At 41.0% G+C, this 27,681-nt stretch overlaps 1 protein-coding gene and 1 long non-coding RNA gene across 7 annotated transcripts in view; one reads left to right on the top strand and one right to left on the bottom strand.

Annotated features, from left to right (window-relative positions):
* EMB (embigin) overlaps positions 1 to 10,489 on the bottom strand; it is a 28,347-nt gene extending 17,858 nt beyond the window's left edge. The window contains exons 1-4 of one of the 6 annotated variants that reach the window (XM_056324824.1): positions 9,683 to 10,489; positions 4,049 to 4,135; positions 1,848 to 1,937; positions 511 to 600 (exon numbers count right to left, since the gene is read on the bottom strand). In XM_056324824.1, the coding sequence (XP_056180799.1) occupies positions 511 to 600; positions 1,848 to 1,937; positions 4,049 to 4,135; positions 9,683 to 9,773 (358 nt within the window). In that variant the 5' untranslated portion in view covers positions 9,774 to 10,489. Of the gene's footprint in view, positions 1 to 510; positions 601 to 1,847; positions 1,938 to 4,048; positions 4,136 to 7,685; positions 8,243 to 9,682 lie in introns of those variants that run through there. The other 5 variants (XM_056324823.1, XM_056324825.1, XM_056324826.1 and 2 more) reach the window with 5 other exon arrangements.
* LOC130142595 (uncharacterized) lies at positions 9,834 to 22,653 on the top strand. Its single transcript, XR_008819470.1, has 3 exons — positions 9,834 to 9,972; positions 17,570 to 17,666; positions 22,432 to 22,653. It is a non-coding gene; the product is annotated as an uncharacterized LOC130142595 (long non-coding RNA).
* The last annotated feature ends 5,028 nt before the right edge of the window (positions 22,654 to 27,681 follow it).

The raw sequence follows: 27,681 nt of genomic DNA, 5'->3' as shown, positions 1-27,681 counted from the left end.
GAGATTTTGGTTAGATCAGTTTTACCAGTTGTCCAAGAAATTAGTTATAAATGATTATTTGGCAATGGGGAACTTCACATCTACTTTAGGGAGAGGGTTCTCTTGCCTTTTCTCCATGCTTTAACTCTTGAAATGCTGCAAAGCTGACTAACACTTTCTGGTTAGCAAGTACCCTGGCTTGCATGGTCTCTCCAAGTAGATTCATTAGTGCAGAGAAGTTGTCACTTGAACTGATTTGGAGGAACAGATAGCCATAAGTTAGTTTTACTTGTTGTTTTAATGAAAAAGTAACAATTTCAAAATCACTGCAAAATAGTTATTAGAACACAATACCCAATATGGCAACAAACTTACTCATATTTTCTTTACTGAGCTCATGACATGCTCCCTGTGAACATTTTAACTTTATCATGAAGTTGCCAGCCTAGATACTTCTATAATTCACACAAAAGACTGTGTGTAATCACAGGCATTAAATATATTATAACTGGAAGAGAAAAACACACTCACCAGGCAGGAGTATCTCATACTCCACAAAAGTGGCATTAGACACGTGCTCTTTGGTTTCCTGCTTGAACTCTTGCGTGGTAAGATCTGGACCTAACAAGGTTGTGGCGGGAAGCAAAGTGTTATGTTATGATCCTGTAAAGGTAATCATACAGGTGAATGTCAATGCAGTATTGCAACTGAAAAATCTTATAGCAATCTTGAGTGGAGGCGGCAGGGAAAGAGGACCTTGCCAAATGCTGACTACTATGGGGATCCTTTCATACAGCTTCTGTGTTAACAACCAGAATCTTAAAGCAGCAGTGTTGCATAGTCACTGATAGAGTAATTATGCCATTTTAGAATACAGTTTGTATCTTTAATATAATAATGAATTGTGAATGTCAATTCTGTAAAGTTGTAACTATTTCACAGCTTAATTTAAAGAGTCACTCATAGCTTACAAGTGGGTCCCAAAACTGCATAGCACTATGCCAATATGTAAGTAGAGCTTGGAAAAGTAGTAAGCTTTAGAAAAATAAGAAGAAACAGAAGGAAAGAACACTGCCATTCCCAAAGCCACTACAATTTAACACCACACCCAGAAAGCCAGAGATAGATGCAGCTCTAATGAATGCAGAGGCAAGAACACCCTGTTCTCCCCTGAACACAGAGCCCCTCACTGCTCCACAAAACTGTTATACTGCAGGGAATACCCTTCCACACACAAAGAATACCAATATTGACAATCATCTCCCTGACTAAAATACACTCCTTTCCTTGTGTGAGGGAAAGACATTTATAAGGTTTAACATGGCCAGCAAAACCCCCTTTCTATAGGGCTATGGATTGCATACTCTTCAGAGACTACCTTTATAAAGCTCTACAAAGCTTGATACAGCTATCAGGCAGGCAACTCTAAGCATAAACAGTCTGTTCCCACCACTATACTTGTTCTCATGCTCTGTGCATTTCAAGAACAGAGCAAGAAAGCAAATTAGTGAACTGCAACTTTAACAACAGATGTAGCCCAGCTAAGGAAGCACCACCCTTCCACATCTACACACACAATTGTTTCATTAGTATTGTACTATGTGCATAAAAGTTCCTAGTAAACTGAAGCACACTGTGGGAGAAGACATTACAAATTAAGCTTAAAGGAAAGGCCAACTCAATAGTTAGAGCAAATTTTATTTTTTCTGTTTCCAAAGCTACTTTCTACACAGCTTTAAACAAACTGTCTTGCTAATTATCAACTAATAAATCCACCATAACCACATGATTAAAAAATATCAAGGTAGAACCTTAGGACAACTGATATTTAACAATTTAAGTAGAAGACAAGATGCGATTGCTTTTACCAGGTACAGATACATTATGTCCGAATGTCAAATGATCTGAAGGGCTCCCCTGAGTTTGCCTGTTGACAGTTCGTGTAGTTGTCATGGGCTCTGAAAGGTGAAAAACTAAGCTTATCACAAAAAAAATGAATTTTCTCTCCATTTAGTGATGAAACAAAAGAAATAGATTACACACACCATGGTAGATACAATGCACTAAATGTTTTAAGCCCCACATTTTACATGCTTACAAAGTAACTTTATTATCTGTTATTTTATAATGCATTTCAGAAATATATAAACAGCAATTATGGATTGAACCTGCCTATTCATAGAGCATGATAGGAGAAATTATTTTTTTTTGTAGGAGGAAAGGAGCTTCACTATCTCTCCTGTCCACAGATTGAGAAGGTTACCACTCACTGTTGGGAAAATAAAGAGAAAATTGGGCCACAGCTTCAGCTGTCTCACTAAGAGAAGCACTGGGCGGTGCTCACTGATCACTGCAATGCAAACAGTTATCTCTGAAAGCCTAGATCTTCACAGAATTACTTCTCTTTTCCTGCATAGAATACTGAACTTTGAGGTAATTTTTTTAAACACATGCCTCAGCTGCAGTTCAGAGAATCTGGCTGTGCTGAAGGAGGTCCCTGCTAGTGATTTGATCTAAACGTCTCTGAGCAAATATAAGCAGAGTTACCACATGCCTTCCAAGTTGGTGGCCCATTCTGTAAAGCAGTTTTTTCTTTATCAACATGTCACTTCACAACACAAGAAATGCTCTGCCACAGGCAATCAGCTTTTTGCCTGGCTGTCATACCTTCCCCTGTGCTTCAGCCAGTTAAATAACAATAAACCTGTATATCAAGGTGGATGATGGAGAACAGAGCTTCAGTCTAGTTCATCTGGTGGTTAACAGTAGACTGCTGTCAAATCTCAAATACCAGTCCAAAATGGCTTTTTAAGCAAAAAAAAATTAAGCTGTCTCCTAGCACTAGACAGGATGCCCTATTAGTCTAGACAAAAGCACAAGCATGCCTTGACCTCTGCCTGATGGAGACAAACTAGTCCAGGTGTTTACCCCTGAAGTAACTTGAAGGCTAAAAGTTCTGGGGAATCTTCCTGTGTCTGTGTGTGCAAATAGCCCATGAGCATGCCAATGTTCCCATGGATCACCCAAGTTTAAATCTGTCTAGTACACACATCATATGGCTTGTTACTAAAATCCCTCATGGTATAAAGCCAGAACATGCCAGTGCCTGTTCATAAAACTAGACACCCTTTAAAAATGTCTTGCATATCAGTAGGATCCTCATACTGACTTTTTTCTTCAATTCACATATCAAATGAAAATAGTCAGGTAAGGTCATATTAGACGAAATACTTTGTGTATTTTAACTCATATGTGTATTTCTGTATGGAAAGTGTTACCGAATCTATTAGCTACAGCACTCCCTCTAGTTCTTATATACATTGTGCTAAAAAGCTCTGAACAACAGGTAAATAGCATTACCATGTCCAACAACAAAATTGTAGATTGAATAACTTGTCAGAACTGCTTGAGTTTATGTATAAATACCTTAGCCCATGTTTGATTTGCACTAATATGAGCTTTGGTACATCACTGAATTTCTGCTTCTCTGATCTTTATGGAGAACAGAAAGATGGAATCAACAATCATTGGTTTCTTCTCCAGCCTCAAACTTATCCTCTACTCCCTACCAAAACCACAATTAAGGTCTAGAATATGGCCAACAAAGTGTGGGGCAACAGGTTTTGACAAATCCATAACAAAAGAAATAGACAGATGAAGCTAGCTGGCACAGTGATGCAAGGGCATTATTAAACCTCTCACTACAGAAAAGCATAAGGAGTCATCATATGAAAAATTATCAGGTGTAAGTTCCAGAACCAAACTTCCCACAATGGTTCCAGTTTGGGAGTTATCCCATCTCCAGGGTCATTGCCTGCTTTCATGGTATATATGCATAAGGGCAACAGATCACACAACTGGCAGTTGAATAGCTTCTTCCGGTCCTTGAGATGCTTACAACAAGCTCTTGTAGTGGCTTTAGAAGGCCTAGATGGTATATTTACTTCTGTTCCTTCTGAAAAGTCAATTTCAAAACATTTCAGCATTAGAATGTAAACTTTATACGGAAACTTAGTATCACTAGGAAAAAGTTATTATAGCTTCAGGTGTACTGAAATAAAACAATTACCAGGAGAAGAGACATTAAGTCCAGTTTGCATCTTAGTCAAAGAGTTTGCCTGAGAGTGGCTGGCATCTTGTGTTGTCACAGTTGGATCTAAAAAGAAAAAAGGATTTAAAGAAATGTCATTCTCTCTCAGTTGAGCTGAGCTAGAAGTATCTAGCATGAAAAGAATTCAAACAGAACCTCCCCCTTCCATTTTCACACACACACCCCCCAAAGTTCTGAGCATGTACAGCCAAAATGAGCAAGAATTATTTTTTAGTAGTTCTTTAGCTTATTTTAGGCAAGAAATTATTGAAGAACAGAGGCAGTATTTTTTACCTCTAATTTTTCTATACAGATCTTTTCCTGTAGTTAGCCAACAGTCAGGCAAAGCCATTCTCGGGAATATTCCAACAGACCAATAAAGTTTATAATCTGTAGGCAGATCGGTCTTGTTTGTAGGCTTAGGCCACCACAGCTTTTGACAATTACACTAGTTAATTTTAAACATACATTAGCAGATTCACTAACAGAATATGAACCTAATCATAACCTTACATGTCCACCCCATTTTGTGATACAGTGAACAACCTCCTTTCCTTCTTTTACCCTGGTAAGCAAACCAAAAGGCATCTGCCAAACAGACTTCACCAAGTAATACTAATGACTACTTCCATTCTCCTTAACACCACTGCAACTCTGATTCTGCTCCTACAGTAGTCAGGCAAGACTCTAGGAGTCTGCTTTATATTGACTGGGAAAAGAACAGCGTGGGAAGAAAGAAAAGACTTGCTGCCCTTGTTTCAGCTGGGACAGAGTCCATTTTCTTCTCAGTAGCTGGTGCAGTGCTGTGTTTTGGATTTGGTGTGAGAATAATGTTGATAGCATTGATGGTTTTAGTTGTTGCTGGGTGATGTTTATATCAAGTCAAGGGCTTTGCAGTTTCTCAGGCCCTGCCAGAGGAAGCTGGAGGGGCACAACCAGGTCAACTGACCTGAATCACCCAAAGGAGTGTTCCATACCATGCAATGTCATGCTGAATATATAAAGCTGGGGGAAGAAGGAAGCAGGGGGGAACTTTTGGAGTGATTGTATTTGCCTTCTCGAGGAACCATTTTGCATGACGGAGCCCTGCTTTCCTGAGATGGCTGAACACTGCCCTGCCAATGGGAAGCAGTGAATGAATTCCTTGTTTTGCTTTGCCTGCACATGTGTGCAGCTTTTGCTCTACCTATTAAGCTTTATCTCAATCCACAAGTCTTCTCACTTCTGCCCTTCCAATTCTCTCTCCCATCCCACCAGGGCAGAGCGAGCAAGTGGCTGTGTGGTGCTTAGTTGTCAGCCAAGGTTAAATCATAGCACTTGTTTAGTTTGAGTATGTTGCTGTTGTCACTCTTCTATTAGGAATTCAACATCCCTAGATGTTTTATAAAAATTGAGATGCTTGCTCCTTCCTACCTGTTCCCAAATTGGGGTGGCAGAACTAGTTAGCATAAAACAAACATTACCTTTACATGCTTAAGTACTCCAGGACATACTCTACTGCCATAACAGTTCTCAGTTTGAGGAAGAGTGCATCCTGCTATCTCATATAAGCAGCTTTTAAGCAATATGGCCAGTGGTTACACAGGGGTGGAAAAGGACATTTTTGCTGTTGTGACTACAAGTCTGGAAGAGGTAATAAGCTCTGCTAGACATCTAAACCAGCAGCAAGCATAGATGAAAAGTAAACCACTAAATAATACTTTGTGTTCAAACTTGTTGAGAACTACATGCCTTCAGCAGAAGGCAAAGTCAGCACCCTGCCAGTTCCTACAAGTGAACAACACTACTAACACTCCTACCGCATTTCAGCACTACAGGCATAGACAGCCTACAGAGTCTCCCACTGGCACCTCCAGCACACAGTTACTCCAGTTACATCAGAGTCATGCCTGGCTTGCACCATCTGCTTTCTCAATCTGCCCATCACATTTCAGCTAGCTTGGATCAAAAGTAAAATGAGGTAGTCAAAGAATATGATGAAGAAATTAAGCATTAGTGGTTTTTAACAAAAGGCTTTTCACTCTTCATACTTGTTCATACCAGTGCACTGGTCCCACGGCCAAGTGTTCCCTCCCAGCCCTTCACCCAAGCAAAGAAATTCAGAAATCTCCTCTGTCTTGAGTATCTGCTGGCTTATGACCAAGCCAGTAAGAAGACCGAGTCCTGTTCTCTGCTTGATAGATGTGCTGAGAGCAGGAAGAGCTATTAAGCTTCTGATATTCATGCTAAGGTTGAAGAAAGGTCCATGAATTTTTATATCTACAGCATCTTGAGGCATTCTAAGGATGTCATGGATCACCTGACTGTCAACTTAGTAGATGCATCACCTGCACAGTAATTAAAATCCCCAAAGATGATAAATTTAGAAGGTGCCAGTGCTAAGTTGCACAGCAGTCTTATGTCTCAGCAAGGAAGGCAGATAACCTGCAACATGGTTTGCATACTAATAGTGTTCTCATCTTAGCTTTCTTCCTTGATTCACGTACCAAGTGAAAGCAGTCAAGCAGTGTTATTTCTAGTCTGCAGTGCTTCCACATCTCAGCCCTTATCTGTCCATATATTAAAATACATAGCACAGAGATAAGATTGCACCGCTCTTCTCCTCCCATATACACCTGCTGAACAGCATCAGAGATCAAGATGACCCAACACTGCATGATTAGTGTCATCAAGCCAGGCAGTTACAGCAAGTAAAGTGCAGTAGCTTCTCAAACATCTAAGTCATGGCTGTGTGCCTTAGCCTACAATTGATTTGCATTAGATTTAGTCAAAGTGTGATAACTTGCAGAGTTCTTGATGCCCTGATCTTTATAGAAGGAGCAGGTGAGACTATGAGGTCATTAATTTATTTTTCTGCCTTGCCTCTGCTCCATACTGCAGCCAATATTTGGAGGATGAAGTGTGGATATACAACACTTCTTATCACCAGAACATTTCAAGCTTTAAAATCTATTTGCTGCCTTTCTCAGCCAGAAAAGCAGCTGAACATGAAAAGCTTGAGATATAATTTGTCTTAATTTAACATCATTAATTTAATGACAATTAATTAAATAGCAATTTTACACTCTGTGCATGCACACAAGCATTCAGTAGCATCCAAAACCAGCCACCCGAAACCATCTTGTGCCCCTAGAAAAGGCAAAAGCTGCAGGCTGAGCTCTCCTGAGGCAGAGAATCTACAGGAAAGACTTCTAAATGCTCCTGATAGAAGCCCTTCCCTCAGGGCAACCAGAAAAATCCAACCTGGAAGCAAAGTCTGTAACACATGCCTCTACTCATATAAGCTTTAGGGGCAGAAGCTGGTAGATAAGATGTGGCGAGCCTTCTTTTTCTAAAGGAATCTGGCAGCACATGCTGCAACTAGATTAGGCATCCACAGCAGTAATCAAATTAAAGCAGCAAACTAACAGTGTTGTGACATTTTGTTAGAAACTACCCTCAACTCAATGCAGAATAGAAGTGATTATTTAAATTTTTCAAAACCACCAAGTTACAAGACTAAATGACAAAAGTAACAGAAGAATAACAACTCTCCTCAATCTACTTACTTCAAAATAAAAATCTAAGAGGCCTCTTGTACCTCCCTTAGGAGCCTGCAGAAGGCTGTGCAACCCACCTTTCTGCAATTCAGTCCTTGCACATCCAGTAGCTTTTACTGCAAGCATTTCTTTTGATGGAAGAAATCTGCTGAACCCTCACATCTCCAGAGTGCACACTGTTTCTGGACTTCACTGGAAGACAGTTTTAGTTCTCCTCCCTCCAAGAGAACATGAACTTAGCTTTGCTACACGTGTGCAGATCATCCCCATGCTTGACTAGCTTTTTGCTTATTTGGTTAATGGCCAATGTAAAACACACTTCCTCATATTTAAATCAGAACGGAAATCACAGCATGAAGCCTCCCTACCTAGTTCATACAAATAACAGCATCTAATAGAAGTACGAAAAAAACAACTTACCTTTATACAGATAGAGGATACTAAAGCAGGTGGCTCATTACTTATGTCTGCTCAAAACAAGACATTGATCCACCATTGCAGGAAGATGGTACATTTGTGGTAATTTTGTTGAGGTTTTTTTAATTGTGGGTTGTTTAGGGTGGGTTTTCTTTGTTGGTTTCCACCCCACCCCATCCCCAGAAGAGGATATCATTGCACTGGTGGCTTTACATGAACTTAGAATTGCTTCAGCCACCACTGGCTACAATTTTCAGCCGCAAGTCAAACATAGATACCCTGTGGCTAAACTGCCGTAACATGGCTCACACATTCCTACAAATTATCAGGCCACTTATAGATATAGAACTTTTTGATCAATGAAATTAACTGTTAGAAAGGATTTCAAGTTTTATGTGTGTGTACATAAATACATATATATATTTTAAAGAAGCTTTAATAACTACAAAGCGGAATTGCCTCTGCACGCATACATAAGTATATGTATTTTAAACAGCCCTTGGGAACTGCAAGACACATTTTCTGTCCTTTCACATAATGTGAAACTACAACCAATATTACAGAAGTTACCATGACACAGGGAGCAATACTGTGTGCCTTTCAGTATTAGGAAGACCAACAGAGGCACAAACAGGTAACTACTTAAGGTATCACAGGCTGAAAATGCTGCTGAACGACTAATTGTGAAAGTCACAGCAATAAGGTTCACATGCACACATTGGCAGAACTTTCAGCCTTGGGAAGACATGCTCCAACAATCGCACCTTGCACAGCAAACATCGGCCATCTGGTATTTCCTATCATTACCATCCTGCACCATTCCACAACGCTTCAAAACAGGGATTAACAACAGAAATCCACTTGTTTAAACTCCTATTGCCTTAGAAGTGCCTGGCCTGCTCCTGAACTGCTGAAAACTACTAGAGGTAGAATAGGGCCCAGAAGGCTCAAGTCCCTCTTCCTTCACCGACTTTAAATGTCACATTTAAAAAGACAGTATTAAATCCTCCAGGCCACATGCCTCACACCCTTCCAGGCGTACTGATATTTTGGTAACGCAACTTACCGATCCGGGTTGGGGGGGGGGCTTCAGTAATGCTTTGCTTCAGGACAGGGCAGCGACAAGCCGCCGTGCCCCGGCCTCAGGCGCTCGCCGGTGACTAACGACCCCCCGCCGTGAGGCGCCAGCCCGCAGCGCGACATCGCTGCCCGCGGGTCAGCGCCGCAGCCGGCAGCCCGCCGCCCACCGGCACGCACAGGCGGCCACGCCACCCAACGGCGACGTTACCGTTCACCGGAGGACGGCAGAGGAGGGGTCCCTACGTCCCAGCAGGTCTACCAGAAACCCGAACGCTTTTTTGAAGCTAAAGACAAGAGAGTACTGGGAGGCGGGTGCAGCGCTGGGGAGCTCCGGGCACGCCGAGGAGAACAGAAACGCCTCAGCCGTTCAGATAGGCAAGGCCGAGAGACAGCCGCCTTGCCGGGCCACCGCTTCGTCCCCCTGGGGAGCCAGAGGGATGCTTCAGGGCAGGGAGGCGCTTTGCTCAGCCGCAGCTCCCAGGCGCTGCCCCTGCTCCCCGCCACCCGAGCCCATCCCGGCGCCGAGGGCGGACGCGGCGTGACAGCCGCCCGGCCCGTGAGACGAGGCGGCGTTTACCTGCCGGGCTCCCGCCCGAGAGACTGAGGCAGAGCAGCAGCAGCAGCCGCAGCCGCAGCCCCGGGCGCTTGCCGGAGAAGGCGGCAGGCATGGTGCCCCCGCGGCGGCGCACCGGCAGCGGGCTGGGCTGAAGCGGGCCGCTGCGGTTCTGCGGGGCGGCCGGCTGCCGCAGTGACGACAGGGATCGAAACCAAGGAAAGCGGCCCCAAATCCACGAACAAGGCAGACCAGGCAACGACCGGCAGAGACAGGCCGGGGAGCCGCTGCAGGCACAACCGCTCCTCCTCACGGTGAGGGCATATCACTGCCGACGGCGTGTGCGGCCCCGCCGGCCTTTATGCGGCGGGAGGAAGGGCGTGGGTGAGCCCCGGTGGCTAATTGGAGAGGCCCGCACAGCTGATCCGGCCCGAGCCCCGCCGGGGGCAGACGCGGACAGAGCGCCCGGCGGGGCTGGGACGTGTCTTACTTTTTGCCGAAGGTGGCTGTGGCCGCAGGACCACCTGGGCCCGGCAGCCGGCTCTGGCCGCGTCTGCCTGGAGGAGGCTGGCGGGGGCAGAGCGCAGCCCGCCGCTGCCCTTTGGCTGGTGATCTTCTGGAGAGCCCAGCTTTGAGGGTCAGTGGCTCCAGGGCAGCTGGGTTATACTGTATGAGAGCTGTGGCTTTTCACATCTCTTGCTCTGCATCTCCTGGCTTGGGTGGCAATGCCGGGGGTGCACTGTTTCTAACAAATGCTTCTCCGGACTTTGACTGCATCTTAGTGCCTTTACAATCACAATTTAATTGCTTAGACTGTTTTGATCTGTGTACGTGTGTAGTAAAATCACTCCTATATGTTTATATTAAATGTATGCATTTCTGTTTGTTGCTCAATAAATACCTGAATTTGGATCTTGCAGTATGAAATCTGGCAGGGTGGCATTCTCTGAAGAACAGCCCCTCTGAAAGGGTACTTGCTATTTCTTCTCTCCCACCAAGATAGTTATTTCAACTAATGCAAAAGTTGAAGAGTGTGTAAGGTTTGTATCAATGATGCAAAAAGGTCACTGCAACTGAGCCTTTACATCATCTTAGCTGGCAGAGCTGTAGGAGTTTATGCAGAGCAGGAGTAAGTCAAATGCCTTGTGTGTTGATTTCCCAGCAGTGCGCATGTTCATGCTGCAGTGCATGTCCTCCAATACCAGTACTTCAGATTAAAATTTTCTGTCATAAAACCTCCAAATAAATATAACTAATGGCAAAAGACCAGGAACAGAATTGTTTCATTAAGCCCTTGCTGTGTGTCACAGGAAGGCTCAGGATTCCTGATGGCTAAATGGGACCATGTATAGATAGCAGCCTTCCTGGTTGTTGAAGGAATGAACACCCTTCATATACTTGGAGCAATGGGATGGAGCCTTCTGTGCTCCAGCTTTAACATTGTTTAGCTCATGTATAAAAAGTAGGAAGTCATGTATGTGAGTAGTCAAGGCACAGTGATGCCTATACAGCTGTAAATCCACTACTTTAGAAATTTATCTGCAACCTGTAGTTCTGTGGTATGGTATGACAGACAAGACAGTACTAGTGTGCTCTTGGGAGAGATTGAACCCCCAAGAGCTTTGTTAACCTGCCAGCCTGCTAAGACTGCACAGACTGATAGGATTCAAAGAGAGAATCCAAATCAGCTAAGGCTGTTTAGGAATGGCAGAAGACCTTCAGCTTTTAATGGGGAAAAACTGCCTGGAGCTTGAAAGCTGTTTTATGTGAACCAGTTAGACCTGAAGAGGCTTATCTCTTGGGGGGTTGGGTAGGAGAAAAGGGTGTGTTGGACTGCCATTAGATAGGAAGGGGCTGATTTGTACCTCATTAGCTTCCCTGGAATGGGTGAAAAGGAAACTTTATGTTCACCTGATTTAGTAGTTGTGTATGCAGCACCTTTTGGTGAGGTAGATTTTATCCACTTGGAAACCATGTGGATGGGTTAGTGTGGGGCAAGTCTATGGGTAAACTCTGCCAGCTGGCAGGAGTGGAGCTGCTAGGACAGTCTGATCTCCCTTCTAGCTGTAGCTTTATCAGTTTTTGTTCAGTGGAAACTGTAGAGATTCTGATGGAGATGATTTAATCTCAGATGACTGACTTGAGATTATGTCGTGTAGGGGACTGGCTTCTGTCTTTCCCAACAAATCATCTTGGGTAAAGCATCAAAGCAGTCTGAAGACATGATGAATACCTTTGCAGGATTCCTTCTGAACTATTCTTCGGGGCTTGTCTGCTAATGGTACACTCCACACTTACCTAATGCTGAATGGGAAGAAACCAAACAATTATTAAACTGCTTCCAAGGGAGCTGTTTGATCCTGGACTCATGGTATGAGATACAGAAGCTGCAACACAATGGAAAGGCAAAAGGCAAAAAATACACAGAATTTAGAGGAACAGATTGAGCAAAGAAACAAACGGCCCTTTAAGGGTTTCAGTGCTCCAGAGTTTGCCTTACCATAATAATATGCTAGTACTAGATTATTCCCCAACTACTACTGCTGGACTTGTAGATCATGGAAAGTGTAGGAGTGAGAGATTTCAGAAAATAGAAAGTTACTGATAACACATTATGAGAAAGTAGAATATTGTGGGTATTTAAAAAAAAAAACTGTTGTCATATTTGCTTGCATTTGGAAACACTAACTGGTGAGTAATTAAGAATTTCAGGAAAAGTATGTCCATCTAAATTTTACATACTAAGACTAATCTGCTCCATCTATTAGCATCCAGCATATTTTCCTTTTCTCTCTCAAGATAACTCTTCTCTCTTAATTTCAGAGAGAAACTGTGACTTATTCTCACATGGTAATTACTTGACAAATGTGATGTTTATTTGGAATAAGGATTCATATGTTGAACCATACTCTGCCTTGTAAGAAAACGTTTATATTTAAATAAACCTCCAGTACAGGGAAATTGCTGGTTTATTCAGCTGGAAGATCTTTGCCAATTTTTTTTGTGGCACAAGGAAAGTAAATGAAACTCTGAAAATTGCTGTGACATGGTGATTATTGGCTGAAAAATCTGGATGATAATTTGTACTTTTACAGCTCCTTTTCTCCAACAACCACGTCTGTTCTCAAAGCCCAGTCTTTCGCATTCATTTATTTCTGTTAATAACTAAACAGTGAAATAACTAAAGGACATACTCGATCCAGTTGTTTTCTTGGCTGGAGGTTTACTTTTTATAAAAGGCACTCAAATTGTGAAAAGGTGACTAACGTATATGTGAGAAGAACTGGGAAAAGGAAAAAACAGTTGAAAAGGACTGAAAAACTCTTGAGGTGACAGTTCAGATATGTTTCAAGGATGGTTCAGAATTTGAAGCTGATTCAAGATCTTTTTAGATTCTAGCTAGATTTTTTAACATTTGTGGAACCTCTAATGAGACATTTGTTTATGGGTGTAGAATTCTAAATTCAGAAAGCATGAAAATAAACAGTGGGAAATGGAGAAACAATTTAGAATTACTAGGTCTTGCAAGCATGGCCAAGAGATAATTTTGCAAGGCCAGGAGATAATGTGCTACTAACCTATGGACCACTATCAAAAAGATGTGCCAGAGTAGATGTTATGCAATGTCTCCAGGGGTTCTACTGTTATGCTATGGTAACAGGTTATAATAAAAAAAAATAAAATTCAGAATGCACGTGTTTCTGAAAGTCAAAGCAATGCTAGTACAAGACTACTAACCAGAATTTTATTGTCTTCCCCAAACATTTATCTTTTGCTTGCTCTTTCTGAAGGATTTAACTAAACTGACCTGGATTTAAAATTACAGGGCAGATTATGCAATGAGCATACACTCTGCAGTTGCCTACTCTGCAATGTCTGCAGCCCACTGAGTGGCTATAAACCCCAGTATCTCTTGTCACCTCCTCAAAGGGAATTTGCAAGATTAAGCATATAATCCCTATTGAGAATCCTGCTATTTATCAGATGTTTAGTGTCATGTTCTAAGATCTGAGCTGTAGAAGAAACAAAAATGTGGGCTGTAGTGCTTTAGAAATATATTTCTTAAAAATCATAGGTGGCTGCCAGTACCAATTATTGAGATTGGCAGTACTGATCATACAAAACAGAATATCAATTGTTATTGTGGGGGGTCTGATTTTGTGCAGGGTTGCAGATTATGCAGTGTAGCTCTGCTTAGAAGAGGCTTTGTTCACATGGCGAACACACCATCATCAGGAACTGGCAACCACAAAGTCAGCCAAGTAAGATTTTTGGCAAACAGTTATTTTTGCCTTTCTGCCTGCTTCCCCCCCACCCCTCAATCCTGAACAAACCTGACGTTTTTAATGGAAAATATAATGAAAAACAGTATTTTGTTTAAAGCACAATTTAGATTGAAACCTTACGACATCTAAAGAATTTTCTACAGTTTGTTAGTTTGTAGAAATAAAGTTCACTGTGATATCAATGCATACAACCCCATCACAGGGTTTGTCTTGCAAACTGTTGCTTTAAAATGTGTAAAAAATAACTTTAAATATCGCAAGCAAGACCGGAATCTGAGGGAGGTAAGATCTTTCATCACAGTGATATACCTGGAAAAAGTAAGCCAGCCTCTGATGTGAATACAATTTGAGAACAATTACTCTGTGTAGTTGTATTTATGCTGAGGGTGCACACTCACCTACTGTTTTAATATCAGGAAGAAGATTTTCTTTTTCACTAATTCTCCATTTTCCAACCTTTCATACTCTTAAAAATAGTTTATCTTTTGTTGCAAAGATAAAAAAATTATGAGAGGCCTTGCATACAATAAACTCTACAGGACAGTCTCTTAACATTCTGCTACTGTATGTGCTCAATTGGTAGCAGCAATAAGTGGGAGCACTGAATCATCTGATGAAACAGACCTTGTTTACACCACGGAAACTGGGTGACCTGAGGCTCCTGCTCTGGCGGAAGTAACGGTATCTGCTGCACAAGATAGTAGTTTTCCGGTTTTTGAGGGTGTGGTGACCTAGTGCAGGCTTTGTCTCATTCAGCTGACCCATTTTATGGTTTTCCTGGGCTGTGTGTTTTTTTTTCAGGTAGTTGACACAAACCTAATTTCTCTGAATTTGTTGTTGGTTTTTTTTTATATGGAGATACATTTGTAATGCTGACAGTAAAACCTCAAGATAAGACAGTGTAAACTAAGCAACAAGTGACCTAAGCCTTCTTGATTATGTTCCTGATGGAGGGAAGTCATTCAAGTTAAACACCACACCATGTAGTTATTAGTCAGCTTCACTAAACTTCAGAAACTGTATCTCTACCAAGCATCCTTTGACTTTCAATATTTTTTTTCCTTTAGTCTTTGTGGTTTAGTTTAGAAAGAGAAAACAGTGATTCAGGAAAAAAGTGGAGAAAGCTATGTAACTAAAACTGTTTGAAATTTCAAGATCCTGAGTTTGTAAACAGGTGGGGTTTTTTGCTTTTTAGTTCTTTTCTCTCTTAAATAACAGCTAAGGTTTTTCTCTGAAAAAAAACCAGGACTCCAGGAATGCGCAGAAAAAAGAAGCAAGAAAAAGGATTGCAAAAGTTGTGATAAAATCTTCGGCACTTGTACTGAGTGTAGAGTCACCATAGCCAAACTGAAGAGCTGAAGTGGGAAGAACTATGCTGGTTTTGATCACTTCATAACTTTGCCAAACGCAGGCAAGATATGTCCCTGTCCTCATCAGCACAGAGGCAGAGACCTCAGTCCGTGTGCATTGGAAATACCTAACAGCAGTGACACTGAGTGAATGGAACTCTCCTAATACTTAAGAATCCATATACTCCTTGGCAGAACCATGCCACCTAAGACAGCACAAGCAAACATGCCCTGGAAACTGCACACTACAGGAATATACCCATGTTTCTTGTACCATACTATTTCTGTTACAGAAAAAAATCAGTTTCAGAATTTACCAGAGTGATAATTCTCATAGATTTTAATTCACCCAAATGCAACATCTATTTAAATGCTCTCTGAAATAATGCATACTGAGAACTGAATAGCTTAGTACTTTAATTGAGTATGCTGGTCCAGAGTGAAGTGTTCTTAGGTATTTTTCTTCCAGTGGCAAGGAAAACATTTTAAAACAAAGCACCCTGCAAACATTTATAGTTCTTCACATGTGGAAGAGCTTCTTTCAGAAATGTATTCCGGTTTTCCAGTCTGCAAATATTTTATTTGAAAAAGTGGAAATGGCATGTAGCAGAGTTCAGACAAAGGAAAGAAAGCCATCAGAACTCTAATATAAATAAACTTTTTTGCAATAAAAAAGAGTATCAGAAGTCAGGCTTTGTATGTCTAGAATTTGTGGAATACTTATTTGTACAAAACTATTTTCTCTTATTGGCTTTTTCATCCTGACTATGCATCATAATCCTGCAGTTTCTCTGATGCCTAAAGTGGTATATGCACTCTTTGGCACATGAAACATTTTCACCCAGAGCTGTAAACCACTCCATCAGAAGTGTCCAGTGGGGTCTGCAAGAAAGAAACTACTGGGCTGTGAGACAGTCACCTTATGTATCTTTTTAGTCCTATTAATACATAAATTTTATTTGACACTGGTAATAATGGAGTTAAAATTCCTTTTTTTAGCTGAGCTATGTCACACCAGAAGGGTTCAAAGATGAACTTCTGAAGGTGACTTTTTAACAGCTGATTTGTTCTGCGAGGCATTTCCACAAAGGAATCATCAGGGTTATACTATAACTTTAACAATGTTATCAATATTTCCAGGGGAAAAAAATAAAAATTCAGTGAAAGAAGCCTAAAATATATTAGTCTGTAGAATGTGAATTTCAAAGTGGAAAAAAATGGATGGTAACAAGTAGCTTTTACTTTTAGGTCTGATTCAGCAATTGTTAATATATTTCCAAATATTTCTGCACTCAGTAAGCCTGAGGAGGATTATGCAAAGATAACATCCTAGTTGAGTTTTACCTTTGAATTAAATTTAAAAAAAAAAAACAAACCACCAACAAACAAAGATTCCTTATGAAGAGAAAAATGTGCAGAACATATCAGTAGTGAAAAATCTACAAAGGTAATGTAAATGTTTTCAACAATAACTCATATCAACTTATCCTGGCTGATCTGTGAGGTTTATTTCAGGTTTTGTAAACCCCACAAATGCCAGGAAAAAACCACAACTTTTTGTTCTTCATTGTTCCAGCTTCCCCTGCAGCTTGTTTTGGTTATGACACATACTGGAACCGAAAGTAAACTGTATTGGAGAATTTCAATTAATAGTTTAAGAAATAGTATGTTGTAATTATGGCATTTGGATTAATTTAGCCACAAGTTAGAGTTAGTAAGACACCTATTTAGACGAAGAAATTTTTTTTGTTGTTGTTTTTTAAACGACTCAAGAAGAAGAAGTAAAAAATTACATCTGACATTGTAATACTTTAGAAAGGATATTGCTAAGAGTTATGTAATTATTTACTGGAAAATGAGGTTTTAGAGAAGAATGTAAATTGGTCTGCTGCAAGGATGTTGGGTCATTCTGGCTACTTAGAGGTGTCTTACATTCCTCTGACTGACTTGTCACGGTGTCTGAAACAAGTCTGTCAGAAGAAAGTGTGATGTCTCCATGTGGACCCTATTCCCATGCTTGACAAAATTTAATGTGTTTGTCCTCACATCAGCCTTGTGTGTAATGTTAGCTCTGGTGAGACAGTAAGTGGCTTACCTTAGATAACCCAGGAAAAGGGTTACACTTGACTGTTCTTTTCTAGCTTTTTCTGCCCTGTGCCAGGTTCTTTTTGATTCCCCAGGATAAAGCTGAGTAGATAGAAAAGACTACTTGGGGTGCACTGAAAAAGGCAGAGGCCTTTCCTGGTGACCTGTTTTAATACTAATCTTTCTTTCAGGAGAGAGCAAGCCATGCCCTTTGTACAGACACCATGCCTGGACTCGGCTTGGGAAGAACTTGAGTAGCCCCCTCTAACAGAAAGCATAGATTGCAAGGTGAGCATCTGAGATTGCAGACAGCTGTGTGAACATGGTGATTTTGATGCAAGCAAACATTTGTGCACTTTTACACATTGGCATTACATTGGAAATCAGATTCCAAGTACGAGTGACTGGAAAAACTGTGGTTGCAACGAGTTCATTATTCTCTAGGACTTCTGCAGGGTATTTGATTGTTAGTAGATCTCTAGGATTTAATGGTTACAGTTCTACTGGACTTACAGGTAGTATCGTATATTAGCAAGGACAAACACTGTTTATTAAGCTTAATCTTGTTACAGAGATGTCTTCTCTAGGTTTTACAAATAAACACTGTCCAGCTTTATTGTAAAAGTGCTCTGCTCACTCCTACATTTGAACTGTCCAGGGACATTCAAACTGGACATAAAAAAATTTAAGTTACAGTTTCTTATTGGTACACACTTCTTTTAAACATGCTTGAAGGTTTAATGAAATGATTTCAAGCTTCTCACAAAGTCGCTAAACCAAAGCTTATTAATTCTAAATTTTCTTCTCTTGGTAATACACCCTTGAGGATCATGGTGTCTCACTATCACAATGCATCAAGCCAGGGGCAGTGCAGGTGTTAATTACATTTTTTACAAAATTACAAAATCATTAGGTAGTTTGTACTTCACACAGAGACCATGACCTCCATGCAGTAAGTTAATTGAACCTAGTAATAGGAAAATAGGAGAATAAATCTGCATTGCAGAAGTCGCTGCCAGAAATCTGTGACTAGAGTGGCTGGAAAATACATAATCCTCTTTTCACATGCCTTTCTTAGTCACTGTTCTACTTAATCTTGATAAGGGGGATAGGACTAGATGACCTTTAAAGGTCCCTTCCAACCCAAACCATTCTATGATTCTATGAGGGTATGGACAAAACCGCATCATCTAGTACATCCCAGTTTATCAGTGCAGCATAATTCATCACTATCTCTACAGCTTCTCTGCAGCCTCATCCTTGAACAGTGAAAGAGAAACCAGTTCTAAGGCATCTGTCATGACAGTGCACTAATTTTTCCAGTCGCTGTGTGCCGCAGAAGTTGCTCTGCCCAATGAAACTCCATGAATCACATCTTTCCTTCCCAGTAGGAAAAAAAATTTACTTGTGCATTTATTACTTTTTTGGTAGTTTTCTCTTTAGGATTTGTATGTTAAAAAAAAAACCTTTGCACTCTCTAGCAGACCTTCAAAGCATACTCTGTGATTTCTTAGGCATAAGCAATACAGGTGTTATTACTGGGGAAACAGAGATCCTTGCAAGGAAAGCCCACCTCCAGATGGGCTTGTAGCAAGGAATATGTTACAGTCTCTACAACACTTAATCTAACAGACTGGGTGATGACCTGTGCTGGTTTTGGATGGGACAGGTTAATTCTCTTCATAGTAGCTAGTATGGGACTGTGTTCTGGATTTGTGCTGTAAACAGTGCTGGTAATTCAGGGATGTCTTAACTATTGCTAAGCAGCGCTTACACAGAGCCAAGGCCTTTTCTGCTCCTCACACCACCCACTCAGCAAGTGGGCTGGGGGTGCACAAGAAGCTGGGAGGAGACACAGCCGGGACAGCTGCCCCCAGCTGACCAAGGGGATATTCCATACCATATGACGTCATGCTCAGCATATAAAGCTGGAGGAAGAAGGAGGAAGGGGGGAAATATTTGGAGTGATGGTGTTTGCCTTCCCAAGTAAACATTACACATAATGGAGCCCAGCTTCCCTGGAGATGGCTGAACACCAGCCTGCCCATGGGAAGCAGTGAATTAATTCCTTGTTTTGTGTTGCCTGTGGATGCAGCTTTTGCTTTACCTGTTAAACTTTCTTTATCTCCACCCATAAGTCTTCTCACTTTTACCTTTCTTATTCTCTCCCCCTTCCCACCGGGGTGCAGGCTGTGCTTAGTTGCTGGCTGAAGTTAAGCCATGACATGGCCTTTCAATTTTCTCATTTCACACTCTTTTTTTTGCAAAAAACGAATCTCTTTTCATGTACATTTAGTTGATGTCAGAAGAAAGGGGGACATATTTTCCTAAAACACATACTACATAACATTCTGTAACACAAAAAATCCACACTTGGAGCTTTTCAAAAGAGACAGGATCTTGTAATGGCAACCTGAAGTCAACTGAAGCCGGAAACATCAGTTTCCAATGCTTTGTCTGTATGCCAAGTATGCAGCTTATCTGATTCACAGTATGACTGTCCACATTTGTCCTAAACAGGCATCCTCTGTAGTTCAAAAATTTAAAGTTCTGGGCTTTTAAAAGGGAAGCAAAGTACAAAAAAGGGATATCTCACAAAAGGACTAGATTTCTCTGGGAACTGAACAAACATTTTTCCAGAGGATCGCTACTGAGAGGCAGTGCTATCGAGTAGCACTTTTATGTCTCTCATTCAGATAAAGCCTTTGTGCAGTGTTTGCTACTTTTTAACTCTTACAGCAGAAAGTAAAGAAAAATGTTTTATCAACTGCATTCATGTTTCTTGCTCTCTTGTTATAACTTACCTGCAATAGCTTTTGCCATTTTTTGTGTGTGTGTATACGAGTATAACTTGAATAAAGAAGTACAGTCATCAGTTGTATTTCTTATTGGAGAAGATAAGAAATATGAGTATCATCCCCTCAATGCTAAGTTTATATAGTATTTTTTTCTTCTTACATAAATACATCACTTACATACATCACTTCTTCTTACATAAACATAGAGGGAAAATGCTGTCTGTAGAACACTATCAGATCATGAACTACAGGCACAAAAAATGGCATGTGGGAAATATGCATTAAGCTCTTCACAGTGTCTCTGAGGTAGCAGTTTTACTGTCAGTAGGCACTGACCAGGCAGGAATGTGTTTGGGACCATACTAAACAGTAGCATATGATTCACTGTCCTATTAGGAATGGTTGAATCTCACCCAAAGTCCATGGACTTCTGGCATGGATGAACTTGGACTTGAGTGCAGGTTTGGGTCTTATCTGGAAGGCAGTCTAGATGTATCCAAAACAAGCCATGCTTATATAAAACCCAGATAACAAGAAATATACAAATAAGGCTTAAAGCAGAAAAGAAACCTTTCTCCAATGCAAAATTAACTTTTTGTATGATAATGACAAGTCTTTAGCTTCCTTTCACAGATAAGAGCAATCTGCCCTGGAGCACAGCTCTGCAGGAAAGGAAGCCTCATCTTTATAGGTTTCTGCTTCATTATCCCTAGGCAACTTCACTGCTGATAGCAACATGCTGACTTGCCATCATGCTGGATTCAGTAACAGTAGAGAGGGTAGATGGGTGGTGGCAGCTATTTTATTTTGGGGAAGAAGGTGATCTCTGCTTAGCTGGGAGATAAATTGACTTTTGTCATTTCCACTAAACATATTTTTAAATCACAGTATCTGTTTTCAAATCAGTAAGCTTTGTTATGCTAATAAGAAGAAAAGTGCATGTATCTGCAGCAATTCAGTGGTAGGTTAAACTGGTGTATAACAGAAATCACATGTTAAGAAAAAACTTTCCCTTTTAAAGACAACCAAGATTAACATCCATCTTGAAATCACACAGAATCTGCCCATCTCTGAATTCTCACCAATTCTTGTTAAAAATATCTGTCATTAGAAAATGATAAATTAGAACACTGGGTTTGTTTTTACTTCTTTGCACTTTCTGCTGCACTTTATGTAGGGCCCATTTACACTCTGGCTAAGCGAGTACACGTCTGAACCTCAGTTCTGTCTAATGAGCTAGGAATATCCTACTCCTGGCACGCCACCTAGTTTCCTCTGCAGAGAAACTCCTGGGACTACAATGTCTGGTACTAAACACAAGTAAGAAACTGATAGCATTCCTCTATTACAATAAAGAACTTTCTTGTACTTTTTTGTGCATGATCTCCAATCAGTCCTAGATTCCTACTATGTTTTGTTATCACCTTGGACACTCACACATTTTCCTTTCATTTTAAAGCCATCTTCCTTCAAAACAGAAGAGCAGCTTATGCTTGTTTTCCTTTCTCTGAGCTTACTTTTAGGTAGGACATATGTAAAAGTGAATATTCCAGTTGTTTTTAAATGTTTTTAAATGTGCTAAGATCATCTATATAGAGTGCAATATGGTTGCATTCCATATAGTGCAATAATGTTTTGTGTAAAAAGCTCAGAATGCAACAAGACCTTATAGTGCATTATGTAGAGCACCAAATACTTTTATGAAGGTAACAGCATTCACTCATTGCTGTGACAAGCTAGTTTTGAACTGCTGAGCTGTAAGATAGAAGGAGAGGTGATCATTCTCTGGGCACCTACAAACTGTGGTTTTAAATATAAGAGTTTTTCATTGATCCTTGCTAGGACATACCTGCATGTTTAGATGTTTTGGGAGATCTTGGATTTTTTAAGCAGAGGTGACAGGAGTCACATGTGACTGGTTGTAGTAAATCATATGTTTAGTGAAATGTCATAGTCATAGCATCCATGTTGCTAATAACTGAATTTTACTGAGAGTATTGAACTGCTGAAGTGTCAGTTTTCTCTGACTTGCATTATATTGTTCTGCTGAGTATTGCATTAAAAAATAAAGCTGTGATACAGTGAAGAAGACATACTGAAAATGAGCACCTTTATTGTATGGGTGGTTTAAAAGGAGGTGTGGAGAATTTATGGTCAAAACAGGAAGGGCTAGAATAAGAAATTAACTGTGTGTTTTTATAGGGGTCCTTTATTACCAGATTTGAATGCCATTTAATTATTGATTACTTCCACAGTGAGCTCTAATAAAGAAACAGAACTGGCACTTAAGCTTACAAAGAATTTCAAAAAAGCATCAGAAATACCATGGTCATGAAGAACTAGTACAACCATGAAGAAAGCAAGCAAACTTTGTTAAACAGAGTGTTTTCAATGGAAGTTTGAAAAGGAGAAATATTTTCAACTGTCACCAAACAGTGTGTATCAGACCCCTACTTTTTCCTCAGTCAAGAGAAACAGCCATTGTAAGTATGCAAGATTACATCTAAGAAGGTCTATTTCCCCTTGATAGCAAGCTGCAAGATGATGAATATCAGTTATATGACTAGATCAAGAACTGTAAATTTTTTAACATGGTCTCTGTGATTTTTTGATGTTATTTCTGATAATGCTTATATCAACTCAACTTTTCCTTATGCCTATTATAATTGTAGGTTGGATAGTGACAGTGTTGGGTCTGTTTCAGACACAGAAATCTCAGAGAAGACTGAATACTGAATGTTGGCAAAAAATTCTTTATGTTGCAATCAGGACAAAATGGAAGAGGTGACCTTAGAAACATGTTATGCCTTGGCTCTTCTTTATGAACATTAAAGTGCATTATTCAAACACTTGAAAGCTGCAGTTAATCCTGGCATACCTGCCTAAATGCTACTGAGGTCATCCCTGTAACCTGGTAATTAGCAAAATCTTTTTTATCTAAAATTCTAGAGTTCTAGTGATGGTGATAAATAAATTGTGAAAAAAAAATCAGCACAGGAGCTTTTGAGAGCTTTCATTTATTTTAAAGAGGGTAAAAAAATGCAAAAGCATGTGTCAGGTCCTTAAAGGTTATTTGGCGCAGCACCTTAAATATCTGTAAGTGCTAGACGCTTTATATGATAGACAGTATCTAGCAAAACCAGTGGGAAAGCTAGGGAAACCATGTTTAGGAAAAAAAGTTCTGTGTCTGTGTCTCACTATTTCTTTGCATACCTTTCCCTATGTGTGAATTCAGCACCTACTTATTTCTGTATTTTTCCCTTGTTGCACCTACCCAAGCCTCCATGAATTCAATGTTTTCTGCATTTTCCTTCATGGTGAGAAAAGCTGGGACCTGAGAAACTCGTAACTCAAGAGTTAAGACTTGTGTCCTTTTTTCCCTGTCTTCATTTGCACGGTTATCTCTCTATAAACCAAATGTTGTTCTAGATTTTGTTTCAGTTGTTTATTTTGTTGAAGCAAGGAACTCATACTCCTGCACATGAAAATCTGCTCACTTGTCATTATGCTGAATTTAGAATGGCCTATTCAGTACTACCCTCAGCAATTTGCTATTCTTTCATACTTGCAGTCTGTCAGCATTTGTGTCTTCTCAGGGCTTACTCTTCTCCCCCTCAACAAGGGATTGTCTTTTCCCTATCTCTCAGGCTTCTCCTGACTCTCTTGTCATGTTAAAAAGGGTGATTTCCTTGAACCCTTTGTATTTGATCAGCCTGTCAGTTTCCCAAGAAAGACAAGACCCTTGTGTCCAACCAGCCTGTCCGCTACCTGAGTTTTGACAGGTCACTGTATCGGAGGGTGATTTGAGTAGTCTGTTCAGGGACTCCTGCTCACAACATCATGGAGTCAAATCCTTTGTAACAACTACTCAAATCTATGGAGACTTACACAAAGTGAATTTCAGCTGAAGATTTTTATTATACAAAATGCAAGTTTATGACAGGATAAGGTTTAAACATTGCCAGTGATAATATATTGACTGCAAAACAAGCTTAAAACAATACACCTAGTAAGAGCTAATATGAGTTAGTCACTGAATAAAGTTCTTACCAAGCAGGCATCCCTATGGGAGAGAAGACAGGTTCAGCCTGTCAACTGATGCCAGAAGTTATGATGGAGTCTTCTCTAGTTTCTCCCCTTCCTACCTTACTTTTACACTTTTTAATTCAGATGGAGCTTGAGTGACTCTAGTCTTACATATTTGTTACTGATAGGTGTAAAATTCTCACACTTTACCTTTAAAGGTACAGTCAAAGAAAAATATAAAGCACATGCTCAGTGTGGGGTGGTCATACCTTGGAGGCAGGTAACTTTGGGATGGAGGTGTGCATTGGTATTACAATGAGGTTATAATGAGCAAGGTTCATCTGAGGAAAGTAATTTCGCCACAATGGTTGGCTCAACAGCAGACGTCTTCTCATACACTCTGTGTTTGACAGCTGCTATGCAGCTTATCAGCTGTGGTACCATCAAGTTCCCATTCCTGCAGGGAGCACAACAGAGCCTGGTTGCGAGGTCTCCACTCTGCTCCACCCTCAGTTATTCCTATCAGCAGGTACTGAGATGGCAGGGTGTGTTGCTTAGGGAGCCATAATAAAGTAGATTCCATGCATGCCAACCATCCTGAAAGTGGTAACTATATTTTACCCTAAAAAGCTTTCTGTAATACTATGCTTCTATTAGGTGACAGTTTATTCTAATTTCCCCCGAGGTAATTTTCCCACACACTCTTCAGAGCTTTGTCCTTTTAACAGACTCCCTTCTGTCCCAGGTCCAAGAATGAAGACAATGCTTTTTTATTTTTTAATCTATTTGGCATTATGATTTTTTTTTCATTGTTTTGGTAGCTATGTTTGTACAGACACTTAAGAATATATTGATTTTCTTAAGGAAGAAGGTAAAGCAAATCTGCCTTTGTCTCTTTAGTACTGTACTTAAAGTACATAATCAGATATTGCAAGCTCATTCTCAAGGCAGGAGTTATTGATGCCAACATCCCAACTAAACTGCCCTTTCTACATTTATAGTTAGAACAGATGTAGAGATCTATCTGTCCTAGAGACTGACCCTGACCTAAATTGGTTGATGAATAAGAAATTGTAAAATGACATGTGTCAACATACAGAGCAGGATAAAATCCCCCTGTTGAGGCAGCACTGAGATGGGACTTGCTTTTTCACCATGGCAGGCTCCAGCCCCATCCCTCACTCCCCACCCACTCTGCAATAGCTTTTATATTTGTCACAGCATAATTAAAGATTAATTGGCCTGAAGAGACAGGCTGAAAAGGAGCATGAACCTGTGGCCATGCAGTCAGAGTGCTCATTGGGGAGTGACTGAAAATACTCTAAACCCCCTTTAGGTACTTTGTTCAGTAACTTCTTGAAACAACATTGGGAATCCAATTTTTCATTTAATTTCATATTTTCAATTTTACTTTCAGCATGAAAGTCTTATCCAGTAGGTATCAAGTCATGTTTTTCTGGTAGTGAAAAACAGCCCTGTGGTGGGAAGCAGAAGAAGCCCCGGTGGCAGAGGAAGGTGCCAAGCCCCAGTCCTGAGGTGTTCCTGGCACTCTGAGTAGCTCCAGCACCTGCAAGTACCAATCTCAGCATTTCCTCACAAGTCAGAAAGCAGAACACAAATGGAGTATGAAGCCATAGAGGCAGTGCCCTCCTCCTCCCTCCACATATGAGGCCTCTCATGTCCTACCTGGTACCTATGTGTGTCAGGCCCAGAGGGCACCAGCAGGTCCTGTCTGGCCCCAGCCTCCCCCAGCCTGCCCACGCCCCTGTTTCCACCCAGACCAGGCTGCCAGTCCGTGCCTGGACCATGTTTTCAGCGTGCCCACCTCAGATCCTGCCCTCAGCGTGGAGGTTAGGCCCCCACTGCAGCTTGTCCCCATCCCAGCTCCTCTTGCTCCTGACAGAGCTGCCAGGGGGGGTAGGGAGGTGGGCCTGGGGCTGGCAATGGGCGCTGTGACCAGACATCTGCCTCCTTCAGGTATGTCTTTATTTCTCATTTTGAGGAGGTGGACAGCCTAGGCACAGCCCATAGAGACACAGGTGTGAGAGGCCAGGGAGGGGCCAGCATGACAAGCAGTGCAAGCAAGTGGTGGTGCCCGTTGTGTGCTAGGCCCCACTCCAATCATTCCATGAGCGTTTTGTCTAATGACAGTTTAATTAGTAACAGACCTTGGAGCAAAGACCAGGAAGAGGCCCTTGTGAAGTTAAATCCCTTGCATGCTACTGCCAGCCACTAAAACCCAGTTACTGAGTGGGGACGCTCAGTGGGGCAGCCTCACTGGCATGGTGGGACAGGCTGCTGGGGGCATTGCCCTGGGTGAGGGGGTGCCTAGCGGAGGGGACTTCAAGCTGCAGCCCTTTCTCCTGCTGATGGGAACATCCTACCTGCTGACCTCCAACTCTGGCTCCTGGGACTCACTATGGGCCTGTTCTTTGGCTATCCTAAATGGACTTAGTGTTAGGGGACTGGCCACCTTCGGTCAGGGAGCTAGTCCTTGGCAGTGCTAAAAAAACATGCCCCGAAACACACAAGGCACATGGATTATAGTGCAGTCTGAGCAGGGAAGCTGAGCACCCCAGTCCTGTCAAAACGAACATGTGATGTACAGAGTTAGCCCTTTTTGAGTAATGCCTATCAAAGGCACAGCCCGTGGCACCCTGCGGCATTTTGGTGTCTTCAAGGTAAGGTGCCAGCTAAATGGTGTTTTCAGGCTGAGTAGGTAATTCTTCTAAATGCCTATGTGAAGAACATCTCTCTTCCCTGGATCTATCTTAGCTTCATACTATCTGTTGTTTAAATTGTTACATACCTCCTAAGGGTTACATTTTCTCTAAAGTACTCACATAATAATCTATTAAAAAAAAGTAATCTTCCATTGCCTCAAGACAGGCAGACTCTTGTTATTGTCATTGTGAATCTCCTCCAAACCAAAGCATTTTTACATAGTTCAGTCTTTAAATGCTGTCTTTTATTCTCATTCAAGAAAGTCTAGATTTGACAACAGTCCAGTATTTTACTATTTCATTTTATCTAAAGAAAAAAAGTCCAAGGAGAAATATGGTAGTTTTTATTCCTTCAATTATGATACTTTTTTTCTGAAGTAGAGCAGTGAATTCTTGCTAACAACATATAACTGAAGAAAGTTAAGTCATCTTATCTGTAATTTTAGTGTTTTAGCAATTTCTGAAGTAAAAATACACCTGTGTGTGTAATTTTGCTCACTCACTACTTTTAAGGCTCAGTCAGAACTGCTTGTGTTGTACAACAGTCAGCATTTTGCCTATACTTTAATGCATGCAATTTGTCATCAGTTTGTGCCTCTTTAGGGCTTGGCAATGATTTCTTAAATAATCTCTTCTAGATGCAGTGTTGCTTTCAAAAATTACTTTTCCTTCCTGAAGCTCCTTGGTAAAAGGCAGAAGAAGGTATAGTGGCAGAAGTATTACAAACTAAAGCAGATGGCATTTCAGTTTCAGAGA

The sequence above is a fragment of the Falco biarmicus genome, chromosome Z, assembly GCF_023638135.1.
Source record: "Falco biarmicus isolate bFalBia1 chromosome Z, bFalBia1.pri, whole genome shotgun sequence".
Lineage (NCBI taxonomy): Eukaryota > Metazoa > Chordata > Aves > Falconiformes > Falconidae > Falco > Falco biarmicus.
This window is presented reverse-complemented; position numbering and strand designations above follow the sequence as displayed.